The sequence below is a fragment of the Rhynchophorus ferrugineus genome, unplaced genomic scaffold (assembly GCF_030347505.1).
Source record: "Rhynchophorus ferrugineus isolate W39M unplaced genomic scaffold, kcgeb_rfMv2 rfM4, whole genome shotgun sequence".
Classification (NCBI taxonomy): Eukaryota; Metazoa; Arthropoda; class Insecta; order Coleoptera; family Curculionidae; genus Rhynchophorus; species Rhynchophorus ferrugineus.
The window spans coordinates 24,414,535-24,432,205 of NW_027472583.1; the positions used below are offsets into that span (position 1 = coordinate 24,414,535).

Here is a 17,671-nt window from a genome sequence, read left to right on the forward strand (position 1 = left end):
TCAAATGGATTTGCGAAGTTATCGAAGATTTCGCCTTGAAACACGAAAGAAGATTACTAAATCATACTAACGTGGAAGCAATACAACTGCTGGACAGTGCGCAGGATATCAGGAGATTGAAGCGAACAAAGCTATACGAACTTATACAAAGTGTATACATTTACTGTAAACTATAGCTATAAGTTATTATAATTTTATAATTGAGGAATACATATAGATGTATTTTCTCGCACTCGTCTTGCTTGTTAGTTAATCTAAGTACATAGGAAAAGTAGTAATAAATTAAATGTAAATTAAGATTGTACTAAGCTTATCTAATAAAGATGTTATAAAAAAATTATATTCAAACTGAAGCAACAATCAACAGGTTTTCCAAATTTAGCTTCCTCTGGCTTGTAATTTTTATAACTGCAAATCCTACTTTTTATTTCCGTTGAGACAGATTTTCTTTTCATTCCTGTAAACTTACTGAACACCAAGTTGTTCGACCTAGACTTCAAATACTGCCAGAAATATATACACCAAGATAAATGTTTAGTACACTGCTTTAGTGTTTTTCGTTATTAAAGGTTGTGAAACAATTGTACTTTCTTAGTTACCTTCATGATTTATGAAAAGTTCAGATGATTTTAATTCGCAGATTATGTGTAGGGCTGTTATAATTTTAGAAGAATAGAGAGTAATACAATTCATTTCTAGTAAAATTAATAATATAAGTTATATCTTACTCTTTTACTAAAAGTGCTTTCCTCAAAAGTCATATTAAAGTTATGTTAAAAACCTATCTAAAACTGTCTCGAAGATACTGATCGAAGTTGTGAAAAATCGAGGAGGATGTATCCATTACCCATTGTTCTATAGTATATGTACCCATTGTTCTATAGTTTTGATGTGCTGTATCGGCAAATACATTGTTTATTTAAAAGCTCCACCTAAAGAACATATAACTAAAGATTAGATGTGCAATATGTGTAATATTTACAGAAATCTTAGATTCTAAAAGCTAAGAATGTATTCTTATTAAGAATTGAAATGAGAAATCTATAGTGTGCTTTTGTCGCGCAAGAAAAATGGGAAGAGGAATAAGTAGCGACAGGTTCAATTAACGCTTTAAAGTTTTAAAAATCAGCAAATAAAATATAAAATTTATATTGTTTAAAATAGTTCATCTTTAGATCCACACATTTATACAAAGGAAACGAAAACCGTGTTTGATCGGATTCGATCGCGTGTATATATACGGAGACGAGACCAAACAGGAACGACGACAAAAAAAATCAATCAGAACGAGAGTCAAGAAAGCGGGTCGTTGACAAGCCAAAACCAAATATTTGCGCGCCATCTTAGCGGCTAATAAGTCCTCCAAACAGTTCTCGACGGCACGATAATACCGTAAAATTTCGAAGTTTAGTGCGGTTAAGTGCAAGCCGGTGCTGCTATGGTTCCTTTCTATTCGATTCCTACAAAATTCGAGACTACGGAAAAGATAAATATTGAAGTTGGAGTAGTGGCAGATATCGAGAATGGTATAATTTTAAATTAGTTGGCTTTCGCTATAGTTCTTGTGTTGGTTTTTTGACTTATGGCTTGTTTCTCTTTTGATCCAAAACTTTTTTGTTTTGTTAGCTACATTGCAGATTAATATTTAATATTCTATAAACAAAAGTAAACAAAATATTAAAGTTTTGTGCTTTGATATTTATCAATTCCTCAAGTATTGTGCTCAAGGCCTTCATTGTGTTTTTTTTTATATTTTAATTAATTTTAATAAGCGGGAGTGAGAATTTTTTGATAAAGTTTTGTAAAAATATGGAGCTCCCATAAAAACCATTCGTTATTAAGTGACTATTTCCAGGTAATTTTTATTTGGTTAATTAATATTTAACAAAAGTTTATGCCGTATAAATGTATTGGATCTTGTACTGGAAAGTAGTTATGGATATTTAATTTTCAGTATTTTAATGTGAATGAATGTGATGCCTAAAATATTTTAATGTGTTTTTGTGTCCTAACTAAACAAAGGTGCCGAAAGTGAGTGTTTTTTAAAAATAATGATTTTAACTTGCAAGTCAAGGAAAGACCTACGTAATAGTTTAATTTCAACAATATATATTTAGTCCCTTACGTGTTCATTTTTGTTCTTGGAGCTGCTGCTTCGACGACAAATATTAAATGCGTTTAGAATATAATTATCACCTGTGGTTAATATTTTTTTATGACAATAATATTAAACGAAAAGAAATATGAATTAGTCTTAATTATCGGAAAATATTTCGAGCTACGTAGTTCAATGCTTACAAAAATTGCTTTCAAATAAATACGCCAAATACTATTATATGTACTAAATACTATACTAAAAACACTACACAATAATTAATTCAGAATAATACAGAATAATATATTAATATAGAAATATAGAATAGAGATGAAGCGTATCTTTTGAACTAAGTATAAGTCCAGATTGATCACTAGTTGATATTTTCCATTACTTTGTCAAAGCTCTCTGAGATTTTAGTGGATATAGTAAAGAAAGAATGAAGGGAATAATATCATAAATGTAAATATAAGACTACGAAGTGGATTTCTGACAAATTGATTTACTTGGTGAAAAATATGTTTGAAATAGTGTGAAGAAATTGAAGAGAATTTGATTAGAAAATTAAAGACATTTCAAATTCGAAGTATCAATATAAACAACTGTTAAAGAACCTAACCTGATTGTTTAATTCATTTCGTTTAATGCTACTCTACTCTATGAACCCATAAAATGAAATAAACGCCAATTGTCATATTATTTTATCCGTTTTGTCTTCAATATGCAAAAATAAAAAGTAAATAAAATATACATTTCCATTTTATGTGATACTTAGTCTGCATCTATGAATTGATACATTTGATTGCTTTAGTTAATACAATATACAATTAAAATTGTATATTGTATTATCTAAAACAATATATATACAATTAAATAATAATAATATATACAATTAAAAAAACAATAAAATATTATAAATAATCTATTATTAACTTATTAGAGTTAATAAATATTGTAAGGTAAGAAATATGAACTCCCAATAACTATATAGGATTGTCAGTTGATGCTGCCAGTCTATGATGGCTATGCTCTTTTGAAAAAGTTTGTTTAAATTGTTGGTTATTATTAAGTTAGTGAAGCCAAATCAACATGAAATACTAGTGAAAGTATTAAATAGCAGGCTTATATCAAATGAAATGTTAACTGTTACACATGGAAAAAAGCTTCGGATTTACCAGGGGCCAGTGGATTAAAGAAATGGTAGTAGTTAGTGTAGATTTGTTATATGAATCAATAATGGACGTGGACGACATGAGATTCCGAGAGAAAGGCAAAATAGATCTTCCATGAACCACTTTGGGGTAGTTTTAACTGATGTAATATATATTGACCACCAGGATTGTCCTTTTGAAACTGTTAATTTTTTTTTGAAGTGGCCGGTCTATGCCAATAAATTACAAGGAATGAACTTCTTCAAGTTCACCCAGAAAAGATGTATACCATAGGAAATATCTGCGGATATTTGAACTATTTTACGTTAAATTGATGATAGTCCCCTATATGTTCAAATTAAAATATAAATCGACGCGCAATTATCGCAAAAGCCCACACTTAACATTATTCTGTGATCATTGGTCAATTGAACATGTCAATTGACAGGTAAATTGAAAATTCCCCGGCCTGACACATAGATGGCCCTACTAGAATTAAATCCATATATTTTTTAGTTAGCTTTAAGCCTCAAAAGCATATTATTGCATTTTGAGTGAAGCAACTTTTGTTATTGCGAAAGATATGGATAAAAAGGAATTTCGCGTGTTGATAAAATAGTGCTTTTTGAAGGGAAAAAATATATCAAAACAGGAGTTTCCGGACACTGGCCCAAGAAAATTTACCATCAAGGATTGGTATGCTAAGTTTAGACGTAGTGAACTGAGCACCGAAGACGGTGAACGCAGTAGACGCCCAAAAGATGTTGTTACCGACGAAAATATTTTAAAAATCCATAATATGATTTTGAATGACCGCAAAATTGATAGTGAACGAAATAGCAGACACAGGCACTAAAGATATCAACTTAACGTGTACCTCATATCATTCACAAATATATGGGTATGAGAAAGTTCTGTGCAAAATGGATACCGCGCGAGCTCACTTTTAACCAAAAACAACGACTAGTTGATGATTCGGAGCAGTGTTTGAAGATGATCAAGCGTAATAAACCCGAGTTCTTACGGCGATATGCGACAATGGCTGAAATATGGCTCCATCATTTCACTCCGAAGTCCAGGCGACAGTCATCCGAGTGGACTGCACACGATGATGGATCCGCTCAAAAGCATGGGAAAGCGCAACAGTCGGCTGGCAAGGTTATGGCGTCTGTATTTTGGGATGCGCATGGAATAATTTTCATTGACTACCTTTAAACGGAAGGACCATCAAGAGCGACTACTACTTAGCGTTATTGGACCGTTCGGAAGACGAAATCGCTAAAAAATGGCCACATTTGAAGGAAAAGAAAGTGCGGCTTCGCCAAGACAATGCACCGTGTTATAAGTCAATAAAAATGATGGCAAAAATACATGAATTGGGCTTTGAATTGCTTCCTTATCCACCGTATTCTCCAAATCTGGCCCCCAGCGACTATTTCCAGTTCTAAGATCTCAAAACAATGCTCGCTGGAAGGAAATTCTCGTCGAATGAAGAGGTAATCGCCGAAACTTAGACCTATTTTGAAGCAAAGGACAAATCATACTACAATAATGGTATCCAAAAGTTAGAGGGTTGCTATAATCGAGGGTCGCTGTGGTAGGCCGGGGACTTTTCTGATTGACCTGTTATTTATTATGTTTGAAATACAATATTTTTTACGTTTTCTAGGCCTGATATAACTGAAGGAGAATGACAAAATACAGAAAACATTTCCAAAACAGTGCTTTTTATTATTTTCATATCAATTTTCAAAGATACTATTTATACATTCACAGCCATATCGCGTAATAAATGAAATTTTTAGTCAGCATCAGGAAAAAATACATTCTATCTGCTGAATCCCCCGAAGAAAAAATAGACCAAACAAGAGCTTAACCATATCAAAGACATTTCCATGCAAAATGGCCCAGAATAAATATATCTATCCGGTATCGCGGGCGTTTAAATTCACAAAAGAACTTCATTATCTGGCTGTATACCGAAACGGGTGTTAAAAAAAAATTGGATATAAAATGCCTTTTAGCGCTTCTTCCAACTTTATTAAAGTTTTCTTTTGATCCCTTCCCTTCGCATTCATTAGAATGGAAAAACCTTCGGTCAGAAGTTGACGGGTAGCAAGCAGTTCACTGGTGGGACGCGGATAACTAAAAAATACATTAAAGGTTAAGTGGTCAAAATTGTGACCTTTTTTTCTCCTTTTGAGTAACAAAAGGCCCATGGTAATTTAATCGATGGGTCTGAAACAAAAGACTCAATTTCAGACTCGTTTATATTAGCAAATAGTTTGTCAGCAGTGTACAAACTTCTTTTCTGTTAATCATAACCAGAAATATTGTTTATGAAAAATATTATATTTAAAGATATATAAATTTATGATTAAATTTTATTTTAACTCTTATTTTAAACACTCGTTACTAAACATTATTTTCTATCTTTTGCAGGGTCATTTAAAAGTAAAATAGTCAAAATTTTGACCACTTAACTCATTCTCATTTTTTTGTTTTTTTTTCTCATTTTGAGTAACAAAAGACAATTTTAGACTCGTTTATGTTTCTTTCCGGTTAATCATAACGGGAATTTTTTTATAAATTTTTGTTTTCAAAAATATACTACTTAATGATTAAATTTTATTTTAAGTTTTACTTTAAACACTTGTTAGTAAACGTTTTTTCTTCTCTGCTTTCAGGTGCAATTAAAGGTTAAGTGGTCGAAATTGTGACTTTTTTCTCATTTTGGGTAACAAAAGACCCGTGGTAATTGAATCGATGGGTCTGAAACAAAATACACAACTTTTGACCCATTTATATCAGTATATAGTCTGTCAACATTGCATAAAGTTAACGGAAACTTATTTCTTTTAAATATTTAGGATGTTTAAAACAAAAATTGTTTTCTGCTAATCATAAGGAGAAAAAATTTGTATAGAAAACGTTTTTTTAATACATCAATTTCTGATTAAATTTTATTTTAACTTTTATTTTATATACTTGTTACTAAAGGTTACTTTCTGTCTTTTTCAGGGTCATCCAATTATTTTAGTACTGATTCTGGCTACTGTTGCATGTGCAAGTCAATTAAATGAAGCAGAAGAAATTAAACATAGGCAAAAAAGATACCTATTATATCCATTTTCCGGTACTTTTAAGGTAAATAATTTATCAAAATGTATATGTATGTATAGATATGTATATGTATATATATATATATATATATATATATATATATATATATATATATATATATATACCAGTAGATATGCCACCTTTCGGGAACTATAATAGTATTTTTTTGGATGGCATTTGTAATCTGGCTAATATGTTGAAAAAAGTAACAAACTTCTGTGTACATGCTCTTAACGAATGCTCTCCGTAATGTTATCATTAAAATAAAACAAATATATCAAACAAACATACATAAAATATCTGTTTAAAAAATTTAATTAAACAATCGACCTACAAAACATAAAACCAAGTTTTGAAACCTGTATAGAGTCATGGTGTTCAGCTCTGGGGTTGTACTACCTAAACCAATAGATATATCATTCAAAAATTCATGGTTAAATTGTAAAGACAATCTGCATAAGGACCTGAAGTTAGAGACTGTCTATAACGTTACCAAGGACAATAGTCAAAGATATAAAGAGAGCCTCCATTAGCACATTAATGTTGAGGTTCTCCATATTGTAGAATAAGTGTTTTGTAATTTTAAAATACTAGCTAATTATGATATAAACAAATAGCTTACTACTGTTAATATACTAGATTGCAATAATAAATAATGATAAAAGAAATTCAATTTACTGATCAAATCACTCAGAATTTATCAGTCAGAATCCTTCAGTCAGCTTTTTTTTAATGTATAGTTTATATGAAAAATTTTACCTAAAAATTTATATCATTCAATTTTATTAAAGGAATTAAGTTACATATTTAACGTAACTGTAACTTGATATGAACCAGAAATCCTTAAGTTACTAATAAAACTGATCTAAATATCGAAGCCTCAACAAAATCCCAATCCGAACTGACGCTAATAAACTACAGCCAAGTTTCTATACAGACGAATAAAACAAAAGAGGAACATTTAATATCGACACGAAATCAAGCCAACCTCTGACAGATTACTTTAGTTCCGCATCATTAACTTTCGATTCATCGGAATCAATACAACAAGATGAAAACACGAAATATAGCGATGACGTGTTCAAAATATTTCGAACTCACCGTCGAGGGTGAATTCCACCGCCCGAGCCCTAAATAATCGAAAAGTATATTAAAAACGTTTGTCGCGCACCGATCGAACGGGGAAAACTTTCGTCCTCTAATAGCTGTCTGGTCTTTAGTCTAGGGAGGCTTTGAACGAAAACGTGACAATATCCCAAATTGATGGGCGAGTTCCGTTACAGCGCTCTCCGTGGTTATTCGCCAGTACATTTGTCACCCGCAAAGAAAAAATAAATCTTCTTCGACCCTGACAACCAGGATATTGAAATTTATTTTGACGCTATGACAATATAGGACGTGAATTATGGATAGATGCTGTCTCGTTTTTCCCATTCCTTCGCGTAATTAACGTATGGGATTTTGTTCTGAACGTCAGCACTTGATGAATCTCGCAACTGGTCACTCCCCAAAAAAATGCACGAAAACTTTTGGTCATGCTTTACAGTTTAGATATCATATCCTCTCTGAATTTCTTAATCGATCTTTAACAGTTCTTCGAATTTCTCACAAAATAAATTATTTCTAGTGTAGTATGTCCTATTTTAGCCATGGTGGCCATTCATTCACTAAGTTTGCTAAGTAAGACGACTTGGGGAGTGTAGACCAATTTTTTGTAATTAATTATATCTTACATCAGATATATTTAGTGAAATCTTATTTTGCAAATTAATTTATTACTACTATTGTAAGTTGAAAATAAATCTCAGCTACTTAAGCTGAAGCAAAATTACGCAACAGTATAACACTTAACATATAGTACTTCTAACAGCCAATGTACCCTATTAAAATTTATATTGTCACATAAAATTTTAGTTTTAGTTTATTTTGACTATGATATAACAAAATAAAAGGACTTAAACTAGAGTTAATTAATCAGCCAAGTAGTTGGTGGGATAGAGTAGTTCTATTATGTATATATTGAACTATATTTCCACAATACCTATGAAGTAGAGCTTAAGGAATTACGCGTTTTGATAAAATGTTCCTTTTTGAAGGAAAAAAATACAGTTGAACCAAAAACTTGGTTGATGTCGAGTTTCCAGACACTGCCCCAGGAAATCAACCATCAAGTATTCGTATGCTAAGTTTAGATGGGGTGAAATAAGCACCCCAGACGGTGAACACAGTGGACGCCCAAAAGGGGTTGTTACGGACGAAAACATTAAAAAAATCCACAAAATGATTTAGAATGACTGTAAATTGAAATTGAATGAAATAACAGACACTCTGAAGATATTAACTGAATGTGTACATTCACAAATATTTGGGTATGAAAAAGCACTGTGTAAAGTGGGTGCCGCGTTAGCTCACTTTTAACCAAAAACAACGACGAGTTGATGATTCGGAGCTGTGTTTGAAGATGATCAAGCGTAATAAACCCGAGTTTTTGCATCGATATGTGACAATGGATGAAACGTGGCTCCATCATTTCACTTCGAAGTCGAATCGACAGTCATCCGAATAGACTGTACACGATGAACCCGCTCCAAAGCATGGGGAAACGCAACAGTCGACTGGCAAGTTTATGGCGTTTGTATTTTGGAGTGCGTATGGAATAATTTTCATTGACTACCTTGAAAAAGGAATGACCATTAACAGTGACTATTACATAGCGTTGAACGACCAAATCGCCGAAAAACGGCCGCATTTGAAGTAATAGAAAGTGCTGTTTCACCAAGAAAATACACAGTGTCAAAAGCTAGTGAAAACGATGGCAAAATCCATAAATTGAGCTTCGAATTGCTTCCTCATCCACCATATTCTCCAGATCTGGCCACCAGCGACTACTTCCTGTTCTCAGATCTCAAAAGAATAATCGCTGGGAAGAAATTTTCATCGAATGAAGAGGTGATCGCCGAAACTGAGGCCTATTTTGAAGCAAAGGACAAATCGTATTACAAAAATGCTATCGAAAAGTTGGAGGGTTGCTATAATCAGTGTATCAACCTTGAAGGGTATTATTTTGTATAAAAAACTAATTTTGCCACAAAATGTGTTTTACTATGGTAGGCCGGTGACTTTTCAATTGGCCTGTTACATATGTTATTAAAAAATAAGAAATATTCTTTCTCAGACAGTATACAGCTTTGCTATTCCATGGAAATTGGGACCGAAACAGGATATGGGTGTCGGTTGGAATTTTCAATTCCAGTATCCTCTGCCTTACAACACCACGGCTATAACAAATTTCCCAACGCTGTCGCGAGAGAACAGAAACCGGAGAGATACTGCGGAAAATCCAGTTAGTGACAGAGCAATGTTCTATGAAGGAATCGAACGTCTTCTGGACCAGTAAGATTGTGGTTTATTATTTTTATTTAAATAAAGGAATGCGTTTTTAGAAACGGTATCAACGGACGACAATGTGTATTACGAAGTATCTGCGAGTGTGCTGAAAGCGATTTTCCTAGCAATGACAATAGCCTATTAGATCAAGTGTTATACGTAATTTTAACGTAAGTATATTTCCAGTTTCGCTATGTTGATTTAGACTAGTAAATAAACGTTTATACAAAATTGTAACCAATATAATTATGAGCTTGAGTTAATTCATAGAATTTTACAATACTGTAGGCATCACGTCATTTCATTTCTTCCAAAAATCTTCTGTTCGCAAAACAGATATCTCTATAGAGTAGAATAGATGTGAAATAGTAGTCTATTTCATTACACTTTATTTTATTATAGAGAAAATTACATACGTTTCTACTTATTAGATTTTCGTTACTTAATATACAAAAAAACACTCTCAAAGGTCGTCGCTTTTAACTAATGTCATTATTCACCAAAGAAAAGACATTAAGATGTCCTGCGATGATACAGGCTACATCCATTTGATAAAGTTGAGCAATGAAGAATAATACCAAACATCCAAAAATATTTAAAATTAATCCAAAAAAAAGTTATTGAAACCCAAGTACGGCGAGGGGCTTGTTTTATTCGTAACTCAATGCTTGTAACGATTGAAATGACTATGGCCCAAAGGACAAGATAACATAATTGTTAGTTTTATACTGCTCCACAAATCTTTCATCACAATGCTTAAGAAAATAAGCGATAACATTCAACTGGGAAGTTCAACTTCATCTACAGTATTATCCTATAAACTGCCTCAAATAATTACTACTTGTTGATAACACGTTGCCCGCTAGACGAGGAATGTCTTAGAAAGCCTTTGTACTTATACAAAATATAAAATAATATAAACAGGTCAATTCGCAAAATTGACCTAACAACAAGATATTCTTTAGTATAGTTAGTAACTACAAAAACCTGATATTATAAAAAGGATTTTTAGTCAGGAGCCACAGTAAAGTCCTTGGAAATCTGTTAGTATGTCACAGCAATCACCTGGTAGGTGTCATCGAATGTAATGGAAATAAGTGGTGAGGAAGAAGGGCTCGATATTAGCCAAATGCCTGAATACCTACAGAGCATACTTATATAAACTACCCAGATCTAACCGGGATGTCTATGGAATCTATCGAAAGAAAATAATTTATAGGAGATGAAATATACCTGTTATCAACGTTTGTAGATTTAAAACATTATTAGATGCAAGTTACTTTTTCACCTGTTAATGTGGTCTCGGTTCACTCATAAAATGTTACTAAAAAGCTCTCGATATGTAACCGTTCCTTGACCATAAAATACATCCTGACAAATTACAACAAATTCCAATTCTTTAAACAACACGTAAACCTTGGAGGCGAACTCGAGTATTGGCTGGCCTATGATCAATCAATACGTTCATTATTTTACTTTCAATTGCTGTTATACACTCATAAGAATTTAACCATAAATGAAATTAATTTATTTACGGAATTAGTCGTTCAAGAGATTAGTTATTGTGGTATTTGTAGTAGGTGCTTACATATGGCTTTTATTGAGAAAATCTGGTAAACCGTGCAATAATCAAGACATTTTCCATCATTTTCTACAGCTTTTCAGGCTTTTTTTTTGAAAACATAGCGATGAACGAAACAGTTTAACCTTTAGCGGAGTCCTCGATCCGTTTTCACACTTCTGTGAGATTTTGAAACCATGTGCCAGCATATCCATGCCTCATCGATCTGAACACTTTATAATCGGAAGACGCTATGTCTAATGACTATGTTGAGTGCGGCAGGACTTCCCATTTGAACTGCACAACCTTCCTTCAAGTATACTTCACAATTCTTGTTTAACTCGTGTTAAAGGGGATTTTTATCTATTCTTCCCTATTTCTCGTCTTTTTTTGTGATAATACGTCATTCATTTTGTCCACTTGACGTCGGAAGGCATCTGTAGCAACAGTTGCATATGGTTTCACCAGTTCATGATACGTTAGATTTGCTGATTCCACCATTGTGTTGAGAAAGAATGTACAACTCTCGGAATAACATATTGCTTCTGCACTTGGGGTTGCCGTAATAACCGTAGATTGCCGCACAGACAGTTTTCATCTATACTCACAATAAGCCACAGAAAACTGCTTTTGTTTTGCTGGAAAACAATTAATATAAAATCTGGTTTAGATCACATCGCATGCAAATGTCTGGATTCAAGTTGATTCAGTTCATGATATTTGAGGCCAGCTCTTATCAAATTAGCCACGCAAATAGTTGTTTTCGAAACGTTTTCATCCACCAGGCTATTGGGAATTGGGATATGATTGAGAAACATTTTTTAGTAAAAGTGGTTGAGGCGCTTCAGCAGCAGATCTTTTCTTATCAAAAAACAAATGTAATAAATATCGAAATTCATCCAGTCACATTAGCACCAGAATTGTATACACTCAATAATACCTAAATAGAAAACTATTATTTTTTCTAGAGAAATCTCATATCCTCCAAATTTAAAAGTTAGTTATTTAACAATTTTTTAGATTTATACTTAACACTATAGTTACCTATAATAATAGTTTCACCGACAAATATCGCTAGTATGTGTATAAATTCATTGTTATGATATGATCAACTTATGGTATGGTATTTTTTAATTTTAACAGACCAAACTACAAAGACGGACCAGATCCATACCTGGATGAAGCCTATGCGAATGCTCAGAGAGCCGGAGAGTACGGAGTTGACTGTCAAACCGCCTACACCGACTGCGACATGACCACCGATCTTTTCCACATGTTTTCTGATTTTTATCAATAACCATATTCGTCTGTCAATCGCCGGACCCCACCTACCAATAAAAACGTAACAAATACATCAGTGTCACTATTTTTTTTATCAATCCTGATAAATCGTTTTTATGCTTTTTTGCGAAATTGGAACGAGGATCCAAGCAATGGAGTAGCGCTTTTTTTCGGCAATTAATGAATATCGACATCGAAACAAAGCGATGTAATGTTGGCGCGTCTCGGATCCTGCGAAACAATTAGGATGGAAAAATCTGTACCCAATGCCTCGACTTGTTAATTGAAATTCGATACAATCATTTAATTGAATTCGATTTATTTAAAAACATAACAGGAATTAAGAGTATTCAGTTGGTGCAAATATAGTAAGCAAGCAAAAATGCGCTAAAAATATTAAATCCGATAATGAAATATTGGTGTTTATATTTATTATTTTATAATTTTTTTTATAAATTTAGATAATCATTATAGAGTAATCAGGTAATTCGTCCGTCAAGGATAGAAACAAGGATTATATAGACAGATATAGAGATTATATTTACTGCATGGTATATGGTTATATTCTAGTAATTTGATTACTTTTTTAAAGGTAAGATGTTTGTTAACTGTGTTACTGTTAACTGTATTGAAATTATTTGAGACAAAACGGTTAATTCGTATGAAAAAGATAAAAATTAAACGAGGAAAAGCTTTGTGGCGACCGCCACGACCCTTTAGGCCACCACTAATTCACCATCAACAACTACAAAGGTTGGCAACGCCGGTGGATTGGTACCATGCAGTTCCAGGGTATAAAAGACCATCACGACGACGTCTCGCTCTCTTTTCTTTTCACCGTCCCCTTGTAACAGTACCACTTCCACAGCGCTACCGTACTTCCTCTACCTAACCTAATATCCTGTCAATTCTCCCGTCGACCACATGTATCAATCGTAAGTTAAAATAAATAACTCTGATTCAACCAGTGTTTTTAGTTTCCGTGCAAATTCCTTCCAAAAATAGTAGTGAGTGTTCTGATAAATGATCGCAGCGGCAGCCACACATTTCGACCGATTGACCGACCCGACGAACATTCCTACAGCTTGTTTGGATGTAACGGTCATAGTCCTTATAAGATATTATGCTAAGATCTTTTAAAAGACTACACTGTACCGACCTTGAGGCATGTCGAATTTTACATCGTGTAATAGCGGTTTACAAAATACCCAGATATATAATTCCAGATGTTGAACACGGGCAGGGTGCCAGCAGCGCCAACCAGAACCCGATAACGAATAACTGGCAACCCCGAGAAGTTTATCTAGGATGTTATTGAAGGATATTTCCATTGATTCAGTGCTCAACCATCGTTTGGTTTAGACGTGCCACCATCGACTGCCCAAGCCTCGTCAACAGGTAACTCCGCTGCCATTCGTTTTATCATTTGTAGTTTTCACATTTTTTATATAGCCAATAAATAACGGTCACATAATGTAATCACCACTGTTTCATTTCGTTTTACCTCCATTCACCGAGCCATATAATTTACCCTAAAACACTAATAAATAAACTTTCTAACAAGCAGGCTGGAACATATGTTGGAAAAAATGGAAGAATTAACATCTTGCAACCGCAATGATTGACAACATAGATAAGATACATTTCTAAAAATTGTTGTTTTTAATAGGTTTTAGCCTATAATTTCGGTAGAAAATATACTATATGCCTCAAAGACCTCTTTCACTAAATACTTTATAACAAGAAAAGATGGGAAATAAGCTAAAAAACCAATTGCTGACTACACTGTTGTTAATGGCTAGTTATTTTTACATGTTGATGAATTTGATACGTTTTAAAATGTTTATATTGTTCTATGAAACAAATAAAATGAATAGTAATATGATATTGTTGTACGGTTTCAACCTTTTTTCGATTGCTATTTCTAGTTTTCGTACAACTCTCATATATGTACTGAACAATAATTTATAGAAAAATAATATTACAACAAACCTTGGTAAACTTATATTAATAGTTATTTTATATGATATCGTTACTATATTTTTCCTCTCCAGTTATGTAATAGGTTTTTTGTAATATTTGACAAGTTTTTAAAGAATAAAGAATGGAAAATTACTTTTTATAAATAAAATTCCCTTAAGACAATGTTTTATTTTTATGACACGCTTAATTTTATTGATAACTGTCCTTTGAAAAATCTATTCAGTTAAACATTATTTAATATTCCAAGAAAACAGATTCTTGCAAGGAAAATATAAATATCTTTATTCCAATTTTTCATATTTTTATAACGTTTTTATATAATTATATGTATCATTATTAATTATTAATAGGTATTAACATATATTTATCTTTCAAAAACAACTTTATAGTAATAATTATTTACAAGAGAAAAATCAGGGTTATCTGAAAACCAAAACCTATTCATTCATAATTCAACCAGTTTTTCTCACTCTCGGTCAAATTTGTTGCACCGATTTGCTAGGACAAGATTCCATTAGTCGCCAAGCGCTGAAAGTCATACGGAAAACATTGAAACTAAACAAATTGCATAACACATTGTAACGATTAAAATTGTAATGCATAACTTTCAATGAATTTTGAAATCAATTAGGCTCAAACTGTTCGCCAAATTCAGTTTTGCTCATGCGTACCTTGAGTTTTCTCTGTTCATTCGACTTAAATGCTTAGATCTTTACCCACTTTAATTGAAATATCTCTTCTTTTATCGCTAGTTTTTAAATAAATTAGGGGCTTAAATTATTGGTGTTTTAATGTATGAATATTTAAATCTGCTATCGTCTCCAAAACGGCAACTATACCACTCCAGTCTTCTTACACATTCTGCTCTATATAAATCAATAGATACCTAATAAGTCACATTTGAGTAATTCAATTTATGTAATAATGGATGTGCACCCGGACTACCGATAATATTTTAACGAGTTCTCCCACTCTATTTTTAGTATTAATGTTTTATCATTTGTTTTTCACTATGAATTCAACAATGAATACGAATTAGGTTAACTTATCGCATCTAATCTAATAATCTTAAACTAATAATAGCATTCAGTTTAAATTAGAATAAAAGTTTAAAACTGACCACAAAATAGGAAATTGCAGTAAAAAATAAATAACTATTCGGAATCATCGGAATCATCGAAAAAATTTGCAGTATACTACTTTCTCAATAATTTTTTCTATAGATTTATTGGGATCGTTTAAATATCTAAGAAGAATATCAAAAGAAGATGAAATAAGGTATGATAAACTTTTATATAATTAGAATTTCCTTTAGACTAGCTAGGGTTTATCTGCACTTGACCTACTGCTTAATAGAGTCCTCAACATAAAGCCTACAGGTCGGCAAGTGGGCAACTTAAAAGATCCCATAAGACATCCGGTCTTATCCGGCCCCGTTACTGAAGGTGATAATCGCCATATTAAGTCACACACTAATCACCAGCGTTGCGAAACATTGACGTCACTTAAACTTTCCTATTTACATTTTCTGCACCCCATCATTTGTATTTATTTGATTTATTTGATTATTTATCTTATATTTCATAATTATAAAGTCGCTTTGTGCTACCAACAGCACGAAAAACAAATAAAAATAGAAAAAGGATTTACTAAGGAAAATAGCTGAAATTTTACCAGAATCCAGTCATGGATATTGACTGTATTATTCGCATCAAACCGTTACCATTATTCGAATAAATATTGAAATATTAGAATTGTCAAGTAAGTATCGCCTATATTTAGTAATTGAGACACAACCTACGATTAAATTGATATTATGCCTTTGTTAAATAGTAAGGAAGTATTGCTAATATATTTCTTTTTGTTTATTAGTTAAAATAACAATAATAGAACTAGCATGACATTAATAATGGAAGACAGTATTCCAGATACTAGCCATGAAAAGTAGTAGAAAGGTACAGCATAACAGTTGGCAATAAAATTAGAACTGGATACTCCTACTGTCTAAAGAGCACCCAATGATAGCTCGATCACCAGTTTGGAACTGTGCGAATTGCATAATTGCTAAGACGTACTAAAATTTTATCGATGCCAATATTGAAAAATGTTATGATGATATTTTTTAAGGCGTAGACCCAAAATTTAATTGACATGACTACCAGTATAACTTGAGTAACAAATTATAATTTTGAAGTTTTTTTGTATATTTTAAAGTCTCTTTTCACTACCGATGTTTAATCTGGACTGGACCTACAGTTTAACGTGGTCTCCGAACCAACGTCCTCGACATTAAACCAACCGACTGGCGAGTGGCCAACTTTGGAGACTACCCCAGAAGACATCCGGTCTAATCCAGCCTGGTTACTGGCGTCACTATTATCATTTTCATTGTCTGATTGTACACTTTTGCCTAAGGATAATTACAAATGTTGAACAATCACAGGCATAAATTTACGACCAGCAGGATTCAAACTGGCGATAATCGCAACAGCAGGATGACCATCCTGTCGCTTTAACCACCCAGTCAAACAAACCGGTTTGAGTTTCTTGTAATCGTAAGAATCTTATAAATTTATATCAACACCTGCTATAACAATAGTTCACGTATTTTAACATACTAAACGTGTTTAAAGTAGTATTAGAAACCCATTGTATTCGATAAGGTTGGAATACTTGTAAAACTAAGCCCATACATGATATTATATATTAATATAAATTTTTTTTGGGATTCATACAGAATAGACAATATAAATGGAGCAGTGTTATTTATCTCCATATTACGTTTATGATATACCTTAGACAATATTAAATTTTGTAAAACCAGTAAGCAATTTCATTAAAATGGTTTTCACAAAAGTATTTTATCTGTGTTGAAGCTGTAATTCCTGATCTTCATATCGAAAATTTCACCCAAATTTTTCTAACTCTTTTCTGTCATGGATCAAAAATAAATAAGCAGTTTATAGTTTTGATTAATGTATTATTACAATAAGGAAGTGCACACTATCTTACGCATTAGAATGCATAATTATAATACAAAGTCGTTAAAATAATGTATCAATAAGGCGACCTAACAATAAGTGCCAACCT

At 32.5% G+C, this 17,671-nt stretch overlaps 1 protein-coding gene across 1 annotated transcript; it reads left to right on the forward strand.

Moving 5' to 3' along the window:
• Positions 1-1,292: 1,292 nt before the first annotated feature.
• On the forward strand, positions 1,293-12,671 carry LOC143195258 (uncharacterized). The gene is made up of 5 exons (XM_076402252.1): positions 1,293-1,526; positions 6,268-6,393; positions 9,545-9,762; positions 9,813-9,926; positions 12,461-12,671. The coding sequence occupies exons 1-5, from the start codon at positions 1,524-1,526 to the stop codon at positions 12,612-12,614; spliced, it is 615 nt and encodes a 204-aa protein (XP_076258367.1). The 5' UTR covers positions 1,293-1,523; the 3' UTR covers positions 12,615-12,671.
• Positions 12,672-17,671: the final 5,000 nt, after the last annotated feature.

Coding starts and splice junctions, on each gene's coding strand:
- LOC143195258 (XM_076402252.1), top strand. Junction 9,763..9,812: donor ATCGAACGTCTTCTGGACCA/GTAAGATTGTGG, acceptor ATGCGTTTTTAG/AAACGGTATCAACGGACGAC. Junction 9,927..12,460: donor GTGTTATACGTAATTTTAAC/GTAAGTATATTT, acceptor TAATTTTAACAG/ACCAAACTACAAAGACGGAC.